Here is a 24,014-nt window from a genome sequence, read left to right on the forward strand (position 1 = left end):
CAAAAATCCTTGAATTCCAAGCTATAATAAAGAAGTAGAATACAAAAAAAACTAGTGAAGCAAGTGCTGAAGCAATCAAGTCAAGGACAATCAAGGGCAATCAGGACGTAAGAAGCAGCGTCACTCAAAAGAAGCACTTCCAAGCAGCCGTTATCTTTTATTCCGGGCGAGCCCCCGCAAAGAGGAACCCCAGCCTCCTCCCCACTTGAGGGGAAAAGGAAAGCCCCGACAGCTGGCTCATGAAGGTCTGGGCTGGCATCCACAGGCGTCGCCCGCCCGTCACCTCTAAGGGCCCAGTGTGGGCGATAATGAGCCGAGCTGCCTGAGTGGCACACTGCTGAGCGTATGTGACACGATGGAGACAGGAGAGGAGTGACCTCCATAGAGTGGAGCACTGGAGAGAAGAGAGGAGAAGAGAGCATAAAGGAGGGGATGAGAGCCAGCGAAAGAGCTTAGATGATGTAATGTACCGTATATGTTACTGGGAGGGAGTTCAAAGTGGATAAATGAAACACCTCAACGTGTTGGGCTGAGTAACACCGCTACAGCGGTGGAATCATAAGTCAGTATTAGTCTTCTTATGTTTGTTACTTAGCAGGATTGCACAGAAACTGCAAACCTGATTTGCATATTATTATATTATATTATATTACATTACATTACATTACATTACATTACATTACATTACATTACATTACATTACATTACATTACATTACATTACATTGCATTGCATATATATTGCATTATATTATATTATATTATATTATATTATGTTATGTTATGTTATGTTATGTTATGTTATGTTATGTTATGTTATGTTATATTATATTATATTATATTATATTATTCAAAATTATTTAAATTATTTGTGCAATTTACTGTTTATGCTGTACATTGTTGCTCATATTTGGTGTCATCTATTTATTCTCCACATAATAATAATAATAATAATAATAATAATAATAATAATAATAATATTATTATTATTATTATTATTATTATTATTATTATTATTATTATTATTATTATTATTATTATTACTATTATTATTATTATTATTATTATTATTATTATTATTATTATTATTATTATTATATATTATATATTATAATATATAATAATTATTATAATAATTATATAATAATAACAACAATGATAATAATAATAATAATAACATTATTATTATTATTATTATTATTATTATTATTATTATTATTATTATTATTGTTATTGTTATTGTTATTGTTATTGTTATTGTTATTATTATTATTATTATTATTATTATTATTATTATTATTATTATTATTGTTGTTATTGTTATTGTTATTGTTATTGTTATTATTATTATTTATCTTATTTTGTCTCTGGTATTAAACGAGAGCCAGGTAACGACATTTCATTGGCAATTTCACTGCTGTATTTTTGAGAAATGACAATAAAGGAAGTCTATCCATCCATCAATCTATCATAAGGAATGTATAACATTTTGGAATAAAAAATAAATAAATTCTGGGAGAATCGAAATGTTAGTTTCGGTTCCTATCAATGCTCAATGCCCAACCCGATATTGTTCCAATACTTTTTCTTATGTAAAAAAATCTGTACTAAACCAAAGATGCTATCTTCTAAGTCATGCGTCCAATCCAGATCCACATGAACAAACCTGAAATGTTGTCCTCTGGTCTCATATTGATTTTCATGATGTCAAAAGGAAATTGACCTGACTGTTCCAGTCCTTTTTTCCAGTCCTTTTGCAGGCCACTGTAGGCCTGTTATAGTCAACAGAATCCATCATGTCTCCGCATCCATTCAGCCACCTTTAACAGGCATCGCCCTTTACCTGAAGTGCTTCAGGAATCCCCTCACTGACTAAAAACCTCTCCTTTCCTCTCTCATAGCCTGCAGACAGATTATTCCAGCAAAAATGCAATTACATTTTAAGATGATGGAGTCTCCAATTTGTCTTTTTGTGCGCTCTCGGGGTGGTCTTACTATTTTTTTTCCACCCACCGTGTAACAAGTAAGTGGCCGGAGTATTCTGTTTTTTCCACAGCGATTCCAGGAGGACAGGTGGTTGTTTTTGACATGGCTTGAGGGCTGCATAAAGAGGTCACATGTTGCTGTTGTTGTTGTTGTTGATGTTGTTGTTGTGTGGACAAGGCCATCTTGGAGGTGAATACGCCCGCAAGATGCACACAACAACACACAAACTGTAGCATCACAGAGCACATTTAAAGCTCGCCGTGGCGCTCTATTGCATCAGCTGTGCTGTGGGAAAAACATCAAACTGATGCCTTTCAGCTTTTTGTACAAACACACGCTAAAATATAGCAATAATGACGATGTTATTATTAAATTACTGCCGCTTACTTAATTATGAGCGTTAGTTGACATTAAAATTGCATCAACTAAAGCACTACGGCCTGCATCACATCATCAAGAAACACTGTTAAAATAAAAAACAACATTCTTAAGCGTCATTGATGCTTTCACTCCTGTAACTTTGCATATTATATGGCGGCCACTTTCCATAATAGGGCGTGAGCCCTTATAAATTTGTCCTGTCAAAGGCTGTTAATGCATGTTAATGAACTCACAAAGTCAGGCTCAGGGTGAGCGCAGAGAAGCTCTTAATTCTGCAGAACACCGCATAAATGCATCTTTACCACCATATCAGAGGCGGCGGCATTAGAGGGAGGCCGTGTACTTAAGGGGAAGACGCCTTTAACAACCTCGGTGCCGCCAAGGTGATGAACTTATAGTAGCATGTCGTGATAATGTGAAGGTTTTTATTGGCGCCGATAAACTAAACACATGTTAAAACTGGAAGCGCTCAAAATGTTCAGCCAAGGTCAAACAGATAAAAATACACACAATCCGCTTGATGATTCATGTCCAATTTGTTTGGCTTTAGAAGGAAATATTCTCATAGGAAATAATGGAAATAGAAATAACCTGTTTCAGAGTCCAGTCTATAGCACAGAGCCCAGAGGGAGACTGACGTCATTGCAGCCCCCAATGAATGTGTTGCTCAGATGCAATGCCTTACGGAAAACTTAAATGTCTTTTTTTAATTTTAAATTAATGTTAGTAAACATTTGGTATACTTGAGGTATACTTTTGGAGTGTTAAGCGGCTGTATGATGAATTTAGTGTTGGACTAGTCTTATATATATAATGACCTCCTATGATTTTCAATGGGTGCTCTGATGCAATGCCTTACGGCAGGGGTCTCAATACACAATTATAGTCACATTTATACTGTTTTTATTTACAACATATTGCGCAACTGCAGGGTCTTGTGACACATGCTAACTCGCAAACAAGAGAGCTAGCGACCGAAACAGTAGCCTCCAAGTTATTTCCTTTAAACTTAAAAAGCCAAAAACTTACCACTTCCACACGGATAGGGAGGATAACTACTAACAGTTATTTAACCTTTAACATGAACATTAATCGTAATATTTTTTTCTGGGTACATGATACCATACAGCATCCATATCAAACTTGCGCGGGACGCACTAACATTAAACTTTCATATCAAGGCGGTGGCCTCAAATTGGTTTCCTGCAGGCTACATTTGGCCCGCGGGCCACATGTTTGAGACCCCTTCCTTACGGAAAACTTAAATGTGTCTTTTTTATTTTAAATTTATTTTAGTAAATGTTTGGTATACTCGAGGTATACTTTTGGAGTGTTAAGTGGCCGTATGATGAATTTAGTGTCGGACTACTCTTATATATAATGACCTCCTATGATTTTCAATGGGTTGCTCTGATGCAATGCCTTACAGAAAACTTAAATGTGTCTGTTTTTATTTTAAATTCATGTTAGTAAATGTTTGGTATACTTGAGGTATACTTTTGGAGTGTTAAGTGGCTGTATGATGAATTTAGTGTCGGACTACTCTTATATATAAATGACCTATGATTTTCAATGGGTGCTCTGAAGCAATGCCTTACGGAAAACGTAAATGTGTCTTTTTTATTTTAAATTTGTGTTAGTAAATGTTTGGTATACTCGAGGTATACTTTTGGAATGTTAAGTCGCTGTATGATGAATTTAGTGTCAGACTACTCTTATATATAATGACCTCCTGTAATTTTCAATGGGTTGCTCTGATGCAATGCCTTACGGAAAACTTAAATGCGTCTTTTTTATTTTAAATTTGTGTTAGTAAACGTTTGGTATACTTGAGGTATACTTTTGGAGTGTTAAGTGGCTGTATGATGAATTTAGTTTCAGACTACTCTTATAAATAATTACCTCCTATGATTTTCAATGAGTTGCTCTGATAGCTTCTGCCAAAGAAAGAGCTACCGTTTTTTCATTGGCTCAGAAGTGGCACAGTATTTATATAGTCAATAGTAGTATCACCATAATTTCCAGTAGTTTGACAAATAGAAAGGAGAGCTGGGCTATTTCTGCATTGCTCATATATTCTTAGAGTTGAAGTAAATATTATTTGACCCTTTGGTGAGCTACTGGTAGGAGAGCCCTTACTTTACGCTTTCAACATTAACGTCAATGTTTAAACATATGCTAATATCATTGAAATCATATTCAAAGTGAATGCACTTTATGTTGTCCTGTGTTTTTAAACGGCGCTGCGGCTGAGAGGTTAGAGTGGCCGGTAATTGGAAGATGGCCGGTTCGATACCGAAGCCCGGAGTCGAACCCGATGCTGCATCATCATTGTGAATTTCCCCACTGTGGGAACATGAGGGATTATTTTCCTTCCTGTCTTTTCATTCGGATTACTTTGGATTGCTGACTCGCAGCATTCTTAGTGGTTTGTGTGGTAGACGGTCTATTTTTTTTGGGGGGGGGGGGGTCTTCTGTTGATGCACTCTTAGTTGGAACCTGGCTTGGATGTCAAAATGTTGGCAGTTTTTTCAAAAGACAACCACTTTTAGTACCGACCATTTTAGACGATTTTGACTGATCTTTCAAGGCACACAGATTATTATGTTCAGTGATTATATAAACATGGATGCTACCAAAAGGATTAGACTCCTGTTCTGTACACTTTCTCAAGACTTTTTATTATTGCTACAGTTTGACTCCGGAACAGAAGATTCCAAACATAACATAAAATATGATATTTCCGGTTCCCTTGAACGCCACATCCATACAGAAAAATGACAGTTTGCAAGCAAGTGCTCTTCAATTTACCTTTAACTGTGTCATAAACAGCTTTATTGTGTGTTTTTCCGATCCTCCGCAGTCTAGGATTGGCAAGCGGCGTGTATTTTTAGCCGGGTGAAATTGAAGCTAATAAAGCTATTTTTCATCTCAGTGGGGGCCCACACTTCAACCCCTTTAGTATTTAGCGTGATTGCCGGGCTCTCTACTTTGTGTAACAGTTAACAGGCTGCCTGATTCCCATTTAAGAGCTCATTTAAGCCGGCTTGCTAGCTTCTGACAGCCCGGGCATTTATCTCATGGTGCCATATTGTAATAGAATTCTATTCAGGAAAGATTATACCCCGGCTTTCTGATGATAATTTTCACCATCTTTGAGAGAAGACCTTTTTTTTTCCACCCTCACTCACTCACTCACTCACTCCTCTTACCCATGTGTAAAGATTCCTTCATAGACTTTTTTTTTTTTTTTTTTTTAGAATAATGATCATTTCTCATCAAAATTTCAACCTAACCTTTACACATCTCGCAAAGAGAATGTGACATTCTGTGTTTTTATTTAGAAGTAGCTCATTTATAGAGGTTAAATAGAGGTCATGAGAAGAACACACGATTTCCTGGTGAGGCAATTCAACGTGACTTGACTACAATTTAAGTACCTGAGGTGTGATTTGGACTGGAAGTGAATATTGTTCTTGCATCTTTTATGATGATGCAACTTTTTTTTTTTTATAATGGAGCCTGGAATAGATTATTCCATGGAGTCATCAACGTCGCTTTAGTATGATTTCCATAAGGATTCCATAATAGCTGCTCTTTTATACATGCAGTTTTTTTTTTTCCCAGTATTGAGAGGTCAAGTTGTCATGCATCATCTCAGTATATTTTCTGGGGAAAAGAACCATATTTGGTAATATATATATATAAATATATATATATAGAAAATATATACTGTATTTTCTGGACTATAAGTCGCTCCGGAGTATAAGTTGCACAAGGCCAAAAATGCATAATTAGGTAGAAAAAAACATACATAGTATTAGTTATTCACCTACACTAAAAAATAAACATGAACAGAAAAAGGTGTCCAGTGTTTATGAAACATAAACACTTTTTTTCATTTATAAGTCGCTCTGGAGTATAAGTGGCAGGAACAGCCAACCTATGAAAAAATGTGTGACTTATAATCCAGAAAATACGGTACTTTTTTTAAACCCTAAAAACAGCCACAAGGTGGCAGAAGGGCATTTGATAAGAGCTCGGAAGTGAGAGAGTGTGGAGGAGTGTAGCATGCAGAAGTTTACGTATTGTATCGAAATTTTAAGGCAATAAATTGTTATTTTGATGGGAAGCAAACCCTTTTCTGTGTTTATACGTTCCATTTGTGTTAAAGTTCAAGTTATGCTGGAAATGTATCTTTTCACGACTGCATGTTGGTCGAGTGGTTAGCATGCAGACCTCACAGCTAGGAGACCAGGATTCAATTCCACCCTCGGCCATCTCTTATGTTCTCCCCGTGCATGCGTGGGTTTTCCCCGAGTACTCCGGTTTCCTCCCACATTCCAAAAACATGCTAGGTTAATTAGCGACTCCAAATTGTCCATAGGTATGAATGTGAGTGTGAATGGTTGTTTGTCTATATGTGCCCTGTGATTGGCTGGCCACCAGTCCAGGGTGTACCCTGCCTCTCGCCCGAAGACAGTTGGGATAGGCTCCAGCACCCCCGAAACCCTCGTGAGGATAAGCAGTAGAAAATGAATGAATGAATGTATCTTTTCACAAAAAAAGCCTCTTTTTTCCCTTCCTTTTTTTGTTGGGAACTGATATTTACCTGAAACTTACTTAAGTTCTATTGCTGATTACTAATGAACGGAAAAAGATAGAAACAAACTTTTTTTTCTGATGAAATATGAGAGTCTAATCTTTCTTTTGATGTACACCACGTATATATAGACCAAGAACACAATATTCCGTGTGCCTTGAAAAAAATCAGTCAACTTGACTAAAAATGGCCGGTACTTTTGGGGATTGAATGAGTTTGTTGTGCCACACACAAAAAAAATTACAAAAATTAAAAATTAAAAATGTCAAAAGGGCAGCACGGCGATCGAGTGGTTAGCACGCAGACTCACAGCTAGGAGACCAGGGTTCAATTCCACCCTCGGTCATCTCTGTGTGGAGTTTGCATGTTCTCCCCGTGCATGTGTGAGTTTGCCCCGGGTACTCCGGTTTCCTCCCACATTCCAAAAACATGCTAGGTTAATTGGAGACTCCAAATTGTCCATAGGTATGAATGTGAGTGTGAATGGTTGTTTGTCTATATGTGCCCTGTGATTGGCTGGCGACCAGTCCAGGGTGTACCCCGCCTCTCGCCTGAAGACAGCTGGGACAGGCTCCAGCATCCCCGCGACCCTCATGAGGATAAGCGGTAGAAAATGAATGAATGTATCTTTTCACAAAAAAGCCTATTTTCTCTTTTTTTTGTTGGGAACGGATATTTACCTGAAACTTACTTATGTTCTACTGCTGATTACTAATGAACGGAAAAAGATAGAAACAAACTTTTTTTTTCTGATGAAAAATGAGAGTCTAATCTTTCTTTTGATGGGATTGAATGAGTTTGTTGTGCCACACACAAAAAAATTCCGACTGTTAAAAATGTCAAAATTAAATATAGAACACTACAATTTACAGCTGATATGTCATGAAAGGCCACAAAAATTAAAAAAAAAAATTGTATGTCTGTATGAGCACTTGTCCATTAGACTGAAATGTTATTATTTTGGTAAGGGGGGACGGGGGGGGGTGGCCTGTTGATGACGCCTGCAATATCATTTTAGCTTATGATGAAATCTGCCCATCAGTGCCGTACCATGACATCGTAAAATAGATATTCCATCTCAGATAGTTCATATAAAAAACAGCACTGCTTCTCCTACATCATCGACCATTATGAGCTAGAAATGGTTTAGGAAACGTGCCCAATTCCCCCTCAGAGAGAATCCTGTCGCGGGCATTATCGCACAAAAAGAATTATATCTGTTCAGATTGAGGGCACAAAATGGCTGCGCTAGTGACTGCACATTCAGGGTAGCGCCTGCCACTCCAGCTCGCCTGAGATTCCGCTTATCTTCATCTGGGGTTGTGTATGGAAATGGAAATGTGAATGGGGGGGTGGGGGGGACTGCAGAGAGAGGAGATAATCTCCCTCATTTGTGACTTGTTACTCATATGGACGCTTGCTGATGCTTGAACTTTTCGCCCCTCGTTTTTTTTTTTGTTTTTTTTTTCCGTCATCTGGACTCGAGCGCGTATTGCACGTTACAGTTAGTTGCACGTCAAAGAGGTTCTGTTTATGAAGTGGCGTGTTGTGGCATGCCGGTCCCGAGTGGCTTCACAAGGAATTGGACGTTAGCTTCTTCCTCTGCTGCTAACTGCCCCTCTTCTGTTTGAATCTCTAATTAACACATAGCAATTAAACATGGCTCTTTGGGGAATTGTTAATAAGAGGCCTCAAGCTCAGCATTTGTGGCTGAAGAGGCTCGAGAGAGCCCCCCCTCCCTTACATTAATGCCGCAGTAGGGCGCGGACACAACATTATGTATGCCTGCGTCATCTCAGACAGGAGACAAACTGAAGCATACAGCATCAATGATCCAATTATAGCTGGGATGGGGGTGTATTTACCGATAACGCAAAGACGACTTTAAGTGAAGGAAGAAAGGTGGTTATTACGGATGTTCGGACTTGTCTGCACCCTTAATCACCAGTTAAACAGTTCACTGACACCCGGGGTGAGCACCCTCGATCACCAGTTGGTTTCATAACACAACTCATACGTACAGATTTGTGTTCAGAAATGAGCAACATAGTTGATCAATTTAGGTCTGAAAGCTGTAAAAATACCCCCACAATGCAACCCGGCCTTAGACCAAAAGACCCAAGAAGGCAGAGTTTGAACACACTTCTCCCTCACCTCGACTTCCTTGTAATAAAAACATAAAAACTTCCATGTATAAAAACATGCAAAAATTTTAATTTTAATTTTAATTTTAATTTTAATTTTAATTTTAATTTTAATTTTAATTTTAATTTTAATTTTAATTTTAATTTTAATTTTAATTTTAATTTTATAGAATGTATTTAGTTCTATATAATTTAAATTTAAATTTTTATTTAAATTATATAGAACTAAATACATTCTAAAATTAATTTAATACTACAGTAACTACAGTAAGACATAATAGACAATGTAGACTCACACTAGTTAGCCCTGGGAGAAACTTCCATGCAAAAAAACATGCTAATTTAAATTTAAATTTAAATTTAAAAACTTCCATGCAAAAAAACATGCAAATTTAAATTTAAATTTAAATTTAAATTATATAGAACAAAATACATTCTAAAATTAATTTCAAACTTTTTTTAATACTACAGTAACTTCAATATTGACATAAATAAGACATAAATGCATTCTAAAATTAATTTCAAACTTTTTTAATACTACAGTAACTTTAATATTGACATAAATAAGACATACATAAATACATTCTAAAATTAATTTAAAACTTTTTTGATACTACAGTAACTTCAATATTGACATAAATAAGACATAAATACATTCTTACATTAATTCCAAACTTTTTTAATACTACAGTAACTTCAATATTGACATAAATAAGACATCAATGCATTCTAAAATTAATTTAAAACTTTTTTGATACTACAGTAACTTCAATATTGACATAAATAAGACATTAATGCATTCTTAAATTAATTTCAAACTTTTTTTAATATTACAGTAACTTCAATATTGACATAAATAAGACATCAATGCATTCTAAAATTAATTTAAAACTTTTCTGATACTACAGTAACTTCAATATTGACATAAATAAGACATAAATGCATTCTAAAATTAATTTCAAACTTTTTTAATACTACAGTAACTTTAATATTGACATAAATAAGACATAAATACATTCTAAAATTAATTTCAAACTTTTTTTAATATTACAGTGACTTCAATATTGACATAAATAAGACATCAATGCATTCTAAAATTAATTTAAAACTTTTTTGATACTACAGTAACTTCAATATTGACATAAATAAGACATAAATACATTCTTAATTAATTTCAAACTTATACAAACAGTATTGACATAAATAAGACATAATAGACAATGTAGACTCACACTAGTTAGCCCAGGGAGAGTTCCTTATTGTTTTTTTATTGTCTCATCAATGTCATGTCATGACCGTTATGGACATTATTATTGTGTTCATATTGATTGTGGTTGTAAATGTTTTCAGGTGCCACAAAGTGATATTGAGGGTTCAGAGTTGTGTGGTTACTGCCGCAACGTTAGCCCGTGCTAGGGAGTATTGTGTCTATTGTGAGCTCATTCAAACCTAGACCCATAAGAGATAAGAGATAAGATAAGAAATGCCTTTATTCGTCCCTCAGTGGGGAAATTTGCATTGCACAGCAGCAAGAGTACAGCATCAGTTAAGCAGTACAAAATACACAAAAATAAACAATATAATAATAAACAATATAAGCAACATACTTAAAACCACCACTGCTGGCAACACTTAATGCAGTACTAAAGCGAATACACATACAGTACTGACATGTGTGCATCAATTCAGAACAAAGTCATCCTATCAGTACTTTATTAGGGTCGTATTATGTTTTTTTTTTTCAACTTTTGACCACACTGTGCAAGGTTAAAAAAAAAAAGAAAGTGGTGGAAAATAAATGTTTAGAAAGTATAATCAAGTGCCTGACATCTCTCTCAGGGAATGAATTATTCATGTCTTTTTTGGCCAAAAAAGGCAAAAAAAAAAAACAAACAGCATCTGCATGGAGATCTACACAAGAGAAAATGGGAACAAAGGAACAATAAGAAAAAAAAGAGGAGTAAACAGTATATATTGTATATAAGCGTACTATGCTAGCCTATGTAGAATGTTCCGATCCCAACCATGGATTAGTCCAAGTGGAACGGCAGAGCAGTGTAATGGCAGCTGTGCACCAATAAGATCATTTCTTGTCATGGAGGTGATGATCAGCCCATCAGTGCCTCAGCTCATAGGGCGAGGGCGAGGGCGAGGGCAAAAATAAAAATAAAAATAAAAATAAAAATAAAAATAAAAATAAAAATAAAAATAAAAATAAAAATAAAAATAAAAATAAAAATAAAAATAAAAATAAAAATAAAAATAAAAATAAAAATAAAAATAAAAATAAAAATAAATAAAAAATAAAAAATAAAAAAATAAAAAAAGCGAGAACAAAATTAAAATTAAAATTAAAATTAAAATTAAAATTAAAATTAAAATTAAAATTAAAATTAAAATTAAAATTAAAATTAAAATTAAAATTAAAATTAAAATTAAAATTAAAATTAAAATTAAAATTAGAGAACAAAAAATAAAAATAAAAATAAAAATAAAAATAAAAATAAAAATAAAAATAAAAATAAAAATGAGAATGAGAATGAGAATGAGAATGAGAATGAGAATGAGAATGAGAATGAGAATGAGAATGAGAATGAAAATGAAAATGAAAATGAAAATGAAAATGAAAATGAAAATGAAAATGAAAATCAGGAAGGCAGGAAGTGAACAAATGTAACAGTTAAAGACTGTAAAAGTAATAGATGGAGGGATAGGATACAATAAGCTTTGCTTCTTCCTACTCCTTTTGGACTCCTTGTTGAACAGTGACTTGATTATGTGATGCATTCATTGTAACCTGATGCATAAAATTAAACCATTACCATTACCAATCACATCCATCGCCTCGTCTCATGAGTTGGGTGTATCGTGAAACCCCTACCACCCCCCACCCCCCCAACTGCCCTGTACGTCTGTTATGCATTTATTTGTCTTACATGTTTTGGCTTTTGCGTTCATTCACTGCCTGTGATGGTTTTTTTAAAAACATTGACGTCACTTCAAAATAAGCCCGCTAAATTTGGCACGATGGAGTGCAGAGCATAAAGGAAAACAGGGTGGATGACACGTTGCGTAAAGGCGGATTACGAACACAGAGAAGTGTGACAGAGATGACGTTACCTCATTTTTTCCCCTTGTTTTTATTCATAAAACTAATATGCATGCTTTTTCCCAAAAACTGCTTTGCACCCACAAGTTGACGTTACTGTGCTACATTTGTCGTCCTCGTGATGATCCCTGCCTCCATACGTTGGTGGCCAGTTTGGCGAGGTCAGATAACGTAGTGAAGGAGAAACATCTGAGGTCAATGCAGCCATTCAGTGGCGACATTGTTGGCAACAGCAGATATGATGATCAAAGCGTAGCTCCAGCGTCAGCCTATGAATGCTTAATTTCTTTTTTTTTTTCCTCTCTTTTTTTGTTATTCTTGGGCTGCGGGTCAAGGATGCTACCTGTTATTATTCCCGAGGGGCTCTCTGTGTGCTTTGATGTACATCTCCGCTTGCCGCATACACATGTTGTACTTTCATTCTTAACAAACAGCATAAAGACTAACAACACCTTTTCTCTTTGATATACACACTCTGTGATATATCTTGTGCTTTTTGAACAGCCGGGTGTTTTTTATACCCGATGCAAGAGCTTTCTTAAACCTTTATTGACATAATAATATGACACTAAACACTGTATTTACACCTAATACTCAGCCCACGATGTCAACCACTACTACATCCAAAGCTAAACTCCACCCTACGCACTATAAAACCTTACTACAGCAACAATATACAAACCCTATGCTAAATGAACCAACTACAGTGGTGCCTTGGTTAACATCTGCCCCAGTTAGTGAGTGTTTTGTTTAACGTTCAACATTGTTTTGCATCAAAAATATTGTTAAATAAAAATAAAAATAAAAATAAAAATAAAAATAAAAATAAAAATAAAAATAAAAATAAAAATAAAAATAAAAATAAAAATAAAAATAAAAATAAAAATAAAAATAAAAATAAAAATAAAAATAAAAATAAAAATAAAAATACTAAAGCTAAACTCCACCTACTACTCCACCTACTATATCCCCGTTATATGTATATCACCTTGACTACATAAAACCTACCCACTATAAAACCTTACTACAGCAACAATATACAAACCCTATGCTAAATTAACCAACTACAGTGGTGCCTTGGTTAACATCCGCCCTGGTTAGTGAGTGTTTTGTTTAACATTCAACATTGTTTTGCATCAAAAATATCGTCCAGTTTCTTAGATCACGTACTGAAGACAAAATGTTGCGATACTCTGCATTGTGGACCGCGCCATTTTAGGAGAATAGCGTTTGTTTATATCAGAGTTATAGAGAGATCCACAACCTAACAAACCTATAAAAATAAAAATAAAAATAAAAATAAAAATAAAAATAAAAATAAAAATAAAAATAAAAATAAAAATAAAAATAAAAATAAAAATAAAAATAAAAATAAAAATAAAAATAAAAATAAAAATAAAAATAAAAATAAAAATAAAAATAGGAAAGCAGGAAGTGAACAAATGTAACATTTACTGATTGTAAAAGTACCAGATGGAGGGGTAGGATTTAATAAGCTTTGCTTCTTCCTACTCCTTTTGGACATGTGGAACTGTGAACTGATTATGGGATGCATTCAATTGTAATCTGATGCATGTTCAAATGAAATAAAACCATTACCATTACCATTGTAATGCCTTTCCTGCGTTTGACCACAATTCCATAATTCCCTCCATGGCCCGTGGAGGCATAATGGTGCCACTGGGCCTCGAAGTGACCCAGTTGTTGTCTTTGTGTGTCCCCACAGTACAAGCAAGTGGAGCAGTACATGTCATTCCACAAGCTGCCGGCAGACATGAGGCAAAGAATCCACGACTACTATGAGCACCGCTACCAGGGCAAGATGTTTGACGAGGAGAGCATCCTGGGAGAGCTGAACGAGCCGCTCCGAGAGGTAAGGGGAATGAGTGTTTCCGGTTGTTTGAATAATGGTGTGCATGCGGCACACTGGGAGAAAAAAAAAATGGCTTGAGCGCTGCTTGGCATTCCCCTCGGTTCACTTCACATTTGCTGACATTTTACCTTTACACCAGCAGTGATGGAGGATCTCAGGAAAGGAAAAACAAATGCCATTGTTTCCTCTAATATCACTTCCTGTGTGGCAATGTGTCGGGTCATTGCATTTTTTTTTTTTTTGTCAAACGCCGTTCTATTTATTTTCTTGCAGGAAATAATCAACTTCAACTGTCGAAAGCTGGTGGCGTCCATGCCTCTGTTCGCCAATGCCGACCCGAACTTTGTCACCTCCATGCTCACCAAGTTGAAATTCGAGGTGTTCCAGCCCGGGGATTACATCATCAGAGAGGGCACCATCGGGAAAAAAATGTATTTCATCCAACACGGCGTGGTCAGCGTCCTAACCAAAGGCAGTAAAGAGACCAAGCTGTCGGACGGCTCCTATTTCGGCGGTAAGTCTCAAATCCGTGATTTCTTCGATATTAGTACATTTTGAGTGGCGCGTTTTGTGCGGAGCTTGTCACCTCCTTTAAAATTGTCCCTCATGGTTTATGCAAGACTTTTCCCTTAATTCACATCACAAGCTGTCTCTTCAATGTAGGACAAATCCAGATGAGTAAAAACGCATCTCGCTGTGGTGCAAGTTAAGGAAGACCCATCTGAAGGTCTGCCTGGTCACAGTGACATTAAAATATGCAGTCCATATATCTGATTATTAAAATGTTTTTATTGCATGGGTAGGTGCTGACCCTTTGTTGGAAGTTGTCCAACAAATCAAGATGAATGTGATGTTTTTAGCGTTAATAGCTGAAATGCTAATTCTCTTAGCGTTGTCTCAGCAGCCAGACATCTGGTCTATTCATTCATTCATGCTGGAGCCTATCCCAGCTGTCTTCGGGATAGAGGCGGGGTACACCTTGGACTGGTGGTGAAAGCGTGGATGGAAGCGTGGGTGCGCGGCGCTGCGCCAGACTGTGTTGCTCTCAAAAATGACAAAGTGCGCTGGCCACTTCTCATTGGCCCTCGTGAGAATAAGCAGTAGAAAATGAATGAGTGAATCATTAAGTCTTTTCCACTTGCACCGGTGGGAGGAATGGAAGCATGGGTGCGCAACGCTGCGCCAGACTGTGTTGCTCTCAAAAATTACAAAGTGCGCTGGCCACTTCCCGTTGGCCCTCGTGAGGATAAGCGGTAGAAAATGAATGAATGAATCAATAAGTCTTTTCCACTTGCGCTGGTAGGAAGAATGGAAGTGTGGGTGCGCTGCGCTGTGCCAGACTGTGTTGCTCTCAAAAATTCCAAAGTGTGCTGGCTACTTCCCGTTGGCCCTCGTGAGGATAAGTGGTAGAAAATGAATGAATGAATCAATAAATCTTTTCCACTTGAACCGGTGGGAGGAATGGAAGCGTGGGTGTGCGGCGCTGCGCCAGACTGTGTTGCTCTCAAAAATTCCAAAGTGTGCTGGCTACTTCCTGTTGGCCCTCGTGAGGATAAGCGGTAGAAAATGAATGAATGAATCAATAAGTCTTTTCCACTTGCGCTGGTAGGAAGAATGGAAGTGTGGGTGCGCTGTGCCAGACTGTGTTGCTCTCAAAAATGACAAAGTGTGCTGGCTACTTCCCGTTGGCCCTAGTGAGGATAAGCGGTAGAAAATGAATGAATGAATCAATAAGTCTTTTCCACTTGCACCAGTGGGAGGAATGGAAGCCTGGGTGCGCTGCGCCAGACTGTGTTGCTCTCAAAAATTACAAAGTGTGCTGGCTACTTCCCGTTGGCCCTTGTGATGATAAGCGGTAGAAAATGAATGAATGAATCAATGAGTCTTTTCCACTTGAACCGGTGGGAGGAATGGAAGCGTGGGTGCGCGGTGCTGCGCCAGACTGTGTTGCTCTCAAAAATTACAAAGTGTGCTGGCTACTTCCCGTTGGCCCTCGTGAGGATAAGCGGTAGCAAATGAATGAATGAATCAATAAGTCTTTTCCACTTGCGCTGGTAGGAAGAATGGAAGTGTGGGTGCGCTGCGCTGTGCCAGACTGTGTTGCTCTCAAAAATGACAAAGTGTGCTGGCTACTTCCCGTTGGCCCTAGTGAGGATAAGCGGTAGAAAATGAATGAATCAATCAATAAATCTTTTCCGCTTGCACCGGTGGGAGGAATGGAAGCGTGGGTGCGTTGCGCTGCGCCAGACTGTGTTGTTTTCAAAAATTACAAAGTGCGCTGGCCACTTCCCGTTGACCCTCGTGAGTATAAGCGGTAGAAAATGAATGAATGAATCAATAAGTCTTTTCTACTTGCACCGGTGGAAGGAATGGAAGCGCGGGTGCGCTGCGCTGCGCCAGACTGTGTGGCCAGTGCGGCCACTACTCCTCAAAAATCAGCACATCACACGATCGCCCTGTGTGCGTTAGGCCTAGTGTAGAATTACTACAGCTTCTTCTTGGACTGCTCGGGCCGCCAACTGTCCATTATCACTAGCGGGATTCGAAAAGCTCTGCGGCGCGACTGTCTCCCGTTGCAGCAGTCTCCATCTGTGGAACACACATACAACAATAGAGAGGCGAGACCGTGTAGCGATACCAACTGAGAGGAAATAATGAACTCCACTCACGGAACAAGGTGGAGGGGTAAGTCACCCTTGATGCACTACATTGCTACGTCAAAAAATCCAAATGTGTAAGATTTCTTCATTGAATATTTTTATGAATTAAGGAAGCAGAGATTACCTGGCCTCGCTGACTCACTCTGCAAGGGTGGCCATTTGTCAGCCTTATAACTCTGCTTAGTCGACACTCCGTAATGGTGAAAAGCACTCTGGTATTGAAGGCCTATTAGCTTCCTTACCCCCAGACTTCGGGAGAGATTAGGATAGCCGCGGAAAAATGACACAGTCGTGCAGTCACTCCTCCCCCTCGTCTGCCGAGCCGCGACATGTCACATCTTACTCTGAAGCAAAAAAAAAAAAAAAAAACGTCATAGAGGTGCAATCAAAGGCGGCTTTTTTTTTTTTGATAAGCACCTCTAACTGGCATCACACAAGGTCACAGAGCCCCCACTCCTGCAAAGAGACTCCACAGCCAACACATCAATTACTGTAAAAAGTCACAACACGGGCAGTGGAGATGCTGTTCAGATAAGAGTGTGCAGAGAAGAGGAGAGGACAAGTGCATGGGGAAGCATCGGGAAGCATTGGGAAGCACGGGAAGTGGTGTGCATGTTGTCTTCCCGAGCCCAGAGCGGCTATCCAGAGAGCAGGCTTGGCAGCGTTTCATGTGTCCCTTGGCATTAGGACTGCAGTCACATTACCCCCCCCCCTCTCGGCGTTCAGATCGCTGTGTGCTCAAGCCCGACGCTCCCATCCAGGACATGTCGTGTCCACTTTAGACATTCGAGCTCCGTGGCTCAAGCTAATCCAACAGCTAACAAAGTGGAGCAGACTGCTGAGTACATAATTGCGTAAATAATTCAAGTTCTCGATGAATGAATGGGTTTACGCTTACACGGACTTGCAGACGTGCTGATGTGCGTATACGCACGGCATTCTCCGGAGCGGAAACAGAGGACTTCTGACACTGATCGGGCTTGACAAAATAAAACAAAAACGGAAGCTCTTCAACAGCTGGACAGCTTCGGATCATGATTAACTTGCTTACACACAAGCCAAGCTAGTTCATATTGGAAAATACTGTATTTTCCGGACTATAAGTCGCACTTTTTTTAATAAGTTGGCTGTTACTGCGACTTACAAATGAAAAAAAGTGTTTATCCTTCCTCTGGTATCATCTCTTATGTTAACGGGTCGGTTTTGACCCATGTATAAAATCAGCTATAAAATACACTAAAAACAATAAGTTGTGTACCATCAAATTTGGTTCTCATGTCTTGGTTACCTTCTTAAGCTTCCTCATGCATGAAAATGTTGGTTTTGATACTTTTGATGTGGGCATGTAGGCCTTTTTGTCACTATACCACTCCATTTTAATTTCCAAAAATGGTAAAAAATGAACCTGAAAAGAGCGGTGCTCTTTTGTTACCTGGCTATTACTGAGGACTATAGAATATATCTCTTAAATCAATTAGTTTTATTTATTTTCTCATTTTAGTTTCTTTTTTTTATTTTTTATTTTTTATTTTTTATTTTTTATTTTTTATTTTTTATTTTTTATTTTTTATTTTTTATTTTTTATTTTTTATTTTTTATTTTTTTTTAATTTTTAATTTTTAATTTTTAATTTTTAATTTTTAATTTTTAATTTTTAATTTTTAATTTTTAATTTTTAATTTTTTATTTTTTATTTTTTATTTTTTATTTTTTATTTTTTATTTTTTATTTTGCAAGTGCAAGTGTAAAAGACTTATTGATTCATTCATACATTCATTCATTTTCTACTGCTTATCCTCACGAGGGCCAACGGTAAGTGGCCAGCGCACTTTGTAATTTTTGAGAGCAACACAGTCTGGCGCAGCGCCGCGCACCCACGCTTCCATTCCTCCCACCGGTGCAAGTGGAAAAGACTTACTGATTCATTCAATCATTTTCAAATGCGACTTACGTATACTCCAGTGCGACTTATGTATGTTTTTGTCTCCCTAATTATGCATTTTTGGCCTTGTGTGACCGGAGCGACTTATAGTCCAGAAAATACGGTATAATACGTAAGACAAAAAGAGGTGATGATGCAACTCTCCACTAATGGATTTCACTTCAGAGCAATTTTAAACCCTAAAAACCTGAAACTTACTTATGTTCTACTGCTGATTACATGCATTTTTGGCATTTTGCAACTTATACTTCGGAGCGACTAATAGTCCAGAAAATACGGTTTACAATCTCCTTTTCACCATGACAACCACAGCTCTCCAACATTGGCAGCACTCGTGCAGCCCCAGAGTAGCACGCTATGATTGACTGTATGCAAGACATAATTATCTTACTATTACTGACTTATTTGGATAACAACGGTGATGTAATAAGTCCTTTTTAGTGGGTAATAACTCTACAGTATGCTGTACTACTACTACTACTGTACTCCTACTACTACAGTCATTAAAATGGCTCCTGAAAATGTGACAAGTTCAAGTTCAAACAAGTTTAAATAAGAGTAATCTAAGTTGTACAATGTGGTGCTGATCCAAATCAAAGATTTATTCGGAGCGCCACTCTAGTTAGTGTTCAATTCCCGCTAGCTCGTATAGTGACAGTCAGAGCGAGATCCCGCATGTGCCACGTTTCTCCCTGCGCTGATCCCGCCAATTAATTTCATGAATGACTAACCCGTGTTTGGTAACAAACTCCCAGTGGCTCTGGGCTTACCTCACTGGCCCCCACCCCTGGTACCCACACAGGAATGGCACTGCCAGAAATAGTCTCCGAATAATGGAGTCAAATACGTAAAAGTGGAGGGGTTGCTGATCCGAGATTTTTGAGATTGAAGCACAGTAAGATAGTTTGTGTTCCAAATGTAAATGTCGTAGTGTCGTTATTGCAGAACTCGTGGACATTATACGGAAAAAACGGAGATTGGGGCAATTAGGGGTGGGTATTGGCAAGAATCTGGCGATACGATATACTATACTTTTTAATATTGATACAGTATCGTGGAACGAAGTATTGCAATATAGGAACGAACAGAATGAACGAGGTCACTGCCCCTAAAATACCCGTTCAGTCCGTTCAGTTGCAAATGCTTTCTTTTGATTGGCTGGAGAGTCAGGGTGGGTGGGGTTAGCTGACTGAAAGACCGAGACCGAGAAATTGACCGACACTGTCGGTGACCTTGTTCATTCCGTTCACAATGACCGTCGTTCATTCAGTGAAAAGATCCGTTAATTTCGTTCATTGCGTTCATTTTGTTCATTTCGTTAATTCCGTTCATTTCGTTCATTTTGTGGTGTGTCGTTCATGACCGACACACCACTAGTCATCACGTGTTGTTGCGCTGTTGAGTCGGAACGAGCGTGAACACGAGTGAACGGACTGACTCAACACAGCTGACCGGGTCTATGAACAAAGGGGAGATCACAGGCTAACGACCAATTGACCGAAATGAACGAAATGAACTGATCTTTTCACTGAATGAACCAGAATTCATGACCGACACACCACCGACACACCACTAGTCATCACGTGTTGTTGCGCTGTTGAGTCGGAACGAGCGTGAACACGAGTGAACGGACTGACTCGACACAGCTGACCGGGTCTATGAACAAAGGGGAGATCACAGGCTAACGACCAATTGACCGAAATGAACTGATCTTTTCACTGAATGAACCAGAATGGTCCGGTTCACTGGAATGAACGAGGTCACCGGCCCTAAAATACCCGTTCAGTCCGTTCAGTTGCAAATGCTTTCTTTTGATTGGCTGGAGAGTCAGGGTGGGTGGGGTTAGCTGACTGAAAGACTGAGACCGAGAAATTGACCGACACTGTCGGTGACCTTGTTCATTCCGTTCACAATGACCTCTTTCATTCCAGTGAACCGGATCATTCCGGTTCATTCAGTGAAAAGATCCGTTAATTTTGTTAATTTTGTTAATTTTGTTAATTTTGTTAATTTTGTTAATTTTGTTAATTTTGTTCATTTCGTTCATTTTGTTCATTTCGTTCATTTCGTTCATTTCGTTCATTTCGTTCATTTCGTTCATTTTGTTCAAATGGGAGGAACTTTTTAGATTTTTTGAACAATACATTTACATGCCTAAAAATGCCTAAAAATGCCTAAAAATATCCATATCATATTTTTTAATATCGATACAGTATCGTGGAACGAAGTATTGCAATATATCGCCGAAATGATATTTTCTTACACCCCTAGGGGAAATAGTGCAGTTAGGACAAGTTCTTCAAAACAAGCCATGATTGGCCCGCAACCCCTGAGATTGGGAAACACTGACGTAGACGGATTCATACAACGCATTCATCTCAGGTCTCAATGTCCGAGCTGTAACACAAATGGATGCATTACCAAGATTAATGTGTGTGGAAACTATCAACAACCAAACCGTCCCCTGACTTTGAACTATACCCTCACTGAAGGGAGAGAATTATTTATTTATTTATTTTTTTGTGGGGCCATGTTTACCGAGAATGTTGATTAGTTTTCCGAATGTCCTCAGTGAGAGCGAGAGTGAGAGTCTGCCATCTTTTCATTATATCCCTGGAACCCCCCCCCCCCCTTAGTGAGGGGGCACAGAGACGGACTCGAGGAGCCAAGGCGTAATTAAACTTCGGCGGTCGGGTCGTGTGCTGTTAAACGCCTTGCCACCATTTCTCATTACTTAACAGCGGAGTCTAAATGATACACCATCACTGGGCGAATTAATTGGTATTTGGTGAGGGCGGCGGGGTCAGCCTGGTCGCCTACATATGTCACGGGCCTGCGAGAAAGCCGCGTATTATCTGACCCTGATTAAGAACTCAACATGACTTAAGGATATAACAACTCTGGCACAACTCCCAAGTTGGCCAAGGGTGGTCAGTAGATACGGTTCTATTTCTCAGCAAGGCATTTTCCATGGCAAAGGTGTGTTTGGGCTCATTTTCATGTTGGGAAAATACCATGCAGCCCAGTTTCCCAGGGGACTTGTCATGCTCGCCTTGGGAATTTTACAGTTTCCTTCAAAGAACCGCAGCTCAGTTGTGCTAGTAGCATCCCAAACCATGATGAGACCATATTCAAGTTTATGCAGTAATTCCTGTGTTCCTGTAAGATTAGATAATGTCTGGGTAGTTCCTTCTAGTGGTGTGTTGGTCAGGAACGAACAGAATGAACGAGGTCACCGCCCCTAATATACCCGTTCAGTCCGTTCAGTTGCAAATGCTTTCTTTTGATTGGCTGGAGATTCAGGGTGGGTGGGGTTAGCTGACCGAAAGACTGAGACCGTTCATTTCGTTCATTTCGTTCATTTCGTTCATTTCGTTCATTTCGTTCATTCCGTTCATTTCGTTCATTTCGTTCATTTCGTTCATTTCGTTCATTTCATTCATTCTGTGGTGTGTCGTTCATGACCGACACACCACTAGTCATCACGTGTTGTTGCGCTGTTGAGTCGGAACGAGCGTGAACACGAGTGAACGAACAAAGGGGAGATCGCAGGCTAACGACCAATTGACCGAAATGAACGAAATGAACTGATTTTTTCACTGAATGAACCGGAATGACCCGGTTCACCTAAAATACCTGTTCAGTCCGTTCAGTTGCAAATGCTTTCTTTTGATTGGCTGGAGAGTCAGGGTGGGTGGGGTTAGCTGACTGAAAGACTGACACTGAGAGATTGACCGACACTGTCGGTGACTTCGTTCCTTCCGTTCACAATGACCTCTTTCATTCCAGTGAACCGGATCATTCCGGTTCATTCAGTGAAAAGATCCGTTCATACCGTTCATTCCGTTCATTTCGTTCATTGCGTTCATTGCGTTCATTTCGTTCATTGCGTTCATTCGTTCATTTTGTGGTGTGCTGTTCATGACCGACACACCACTAGTCATCACGTGTTGTTACGCTGTTGAGTCGGAATGAGCGTGAACATGAGTGAACGGACTGACTCGACAGAGCTGACCGGGTCTATGAACAAAGGGGAGATCGCAGGCTAACGACTAATTGATTGAAATGAACGAAATAAATGAAATGAATGGATCTTTTCACTGAATTAACCGGAATGATCCGGTTCACTGGAATGAACGAGGTCACCGGCCCTAAAATACCTGTTCAGTCCGTTCAGTTGCAAATGCTTTCTTTTGATTGGCTGGAGAGTCAGGGTGGGTGGGGTTAGCTGACTGAAAGACCGAGACCCAGAGATTGACCTCGTTCATTCCGTTCACAAAAAAAAATATTTCTTTTGACCCGTTCGTTCATGACTGACACACCGACTATTCATCACTTGTTCTTGCGCTGTTGAGTTGAATCGAACGTGACCATGAGTGAACGGACTGACTCGACACGGCTGATCGGGTCTATGCACAGGGAGAGATCATCGGCTAACGACCAATTGACCAAAAATACCAATTGAAATGACCGAAATGAACAAAATGAACAAAATGAACAAAATGAACAAAATGAACAAAATGAACAAAATGAACAAAATGAACAAAATGAACAAAATGAACAAAATGAACAAAATGAACAGATCTTTTTACTGAATAAATCGGAATGATCCGGTTCACCGAAATGAACGGTTTTGCCCACCACTACTTCCTCCTAAACTTTAGGTCCTTTTCTGCCTTCAACTTTGTGGAAATTCTCAGATTCAAATGATTAAAAACAGCTCTCAGTATGTATATTTTTCGATCACATGATCCCAGACCTTGTCAACAAAGTCGGGGTTGTGTCCCTTTGGTGGCCAAACCATCTACTCCTGGACTCCTTGTCTTCTTCTCCACATTGCCGTTCTGTCTAACACTCTAACTCTGTTTGCCCCACAAACGGAATCGATGAAACACCTCCCTGCTGCTATTGTTTGATGTCCCTGCGCTTCCCAGAGCTGTGTTTTTGTAGTAAAGCAGCCCCAGACCTGCCAAAAGCGTCCACTATGCTCAGCCGCAGCCTCATATTTGTTGCTCTCCAGCCCTGCGGCCAACAAAGTGCCTTCTGTTAGAGCCAGATATTTCACATTTTGACTCATCGGGTTCAGAGTGGCCATGCTGCTATTCCCATGTGCCGCGGGTCTTGTGTTTTTCTTGCATGGTAGCTTTGCTCTGTTTCTGCGACAGAGACATAACCATATATTAGTAGTCGTATTGATTTTACAAGGTCATAGACATCTTCTGATCCTCATATATTGTCTTAAGGTGTCCTACATTCAGACACGGAGATGCTGTAAGGGTTCGCACAATGTATCGGTTCCGTATTCCAAACATTGGTT

General features: G+C 38.7%; 1 protein-coding gene across 1 annotated transcript in view; it reads left to right on the forward strand.

Moving 5' to 3' along the window:
• Positions 1 to 24,014, forward strand: part of hcn4 (hyperpolarization activated cyclic nucleotide-gated potassium channel 4) — a 109,859-nt gene that overhangs the window by 66,940 nt on the left and 18,905 nt on the right. Inside the window, exons 5-6 of the mRNA XM_058089022.2 lie at positions 13,949 to 14,095; positions 14,369 to 14,609. Of these exons, the coding sequence (XP_057945005.2) occupies positions 13,949 to 14,095; positions 14,369 to 14,609 (388 nt within the window). The remainder of the gene's footprint in view (positions 1 to 13,948; positions 14,096 to 14,368; positions 14,610 to 24,014) is intronic.

The sequence above is a fragment of the Doryrhamphus excisus genome, linkage group LG13 (genome assembly GCF_037039965.1).
Source record: "Doryrhamphus excisus strain RoL-2023G ecotype Guam linkage group LG13, RoL_Dexc_Guam_v1.1, whole genome shotgun sequence".
Taxonomy (NCBI): domain Eukaryota; kingdom Metazoa; phylum Chordata; class Actinopteri; order Syngnathiformes; family Syngnathidae; genus Doryrhamphus; species Doryrhamphus excisus.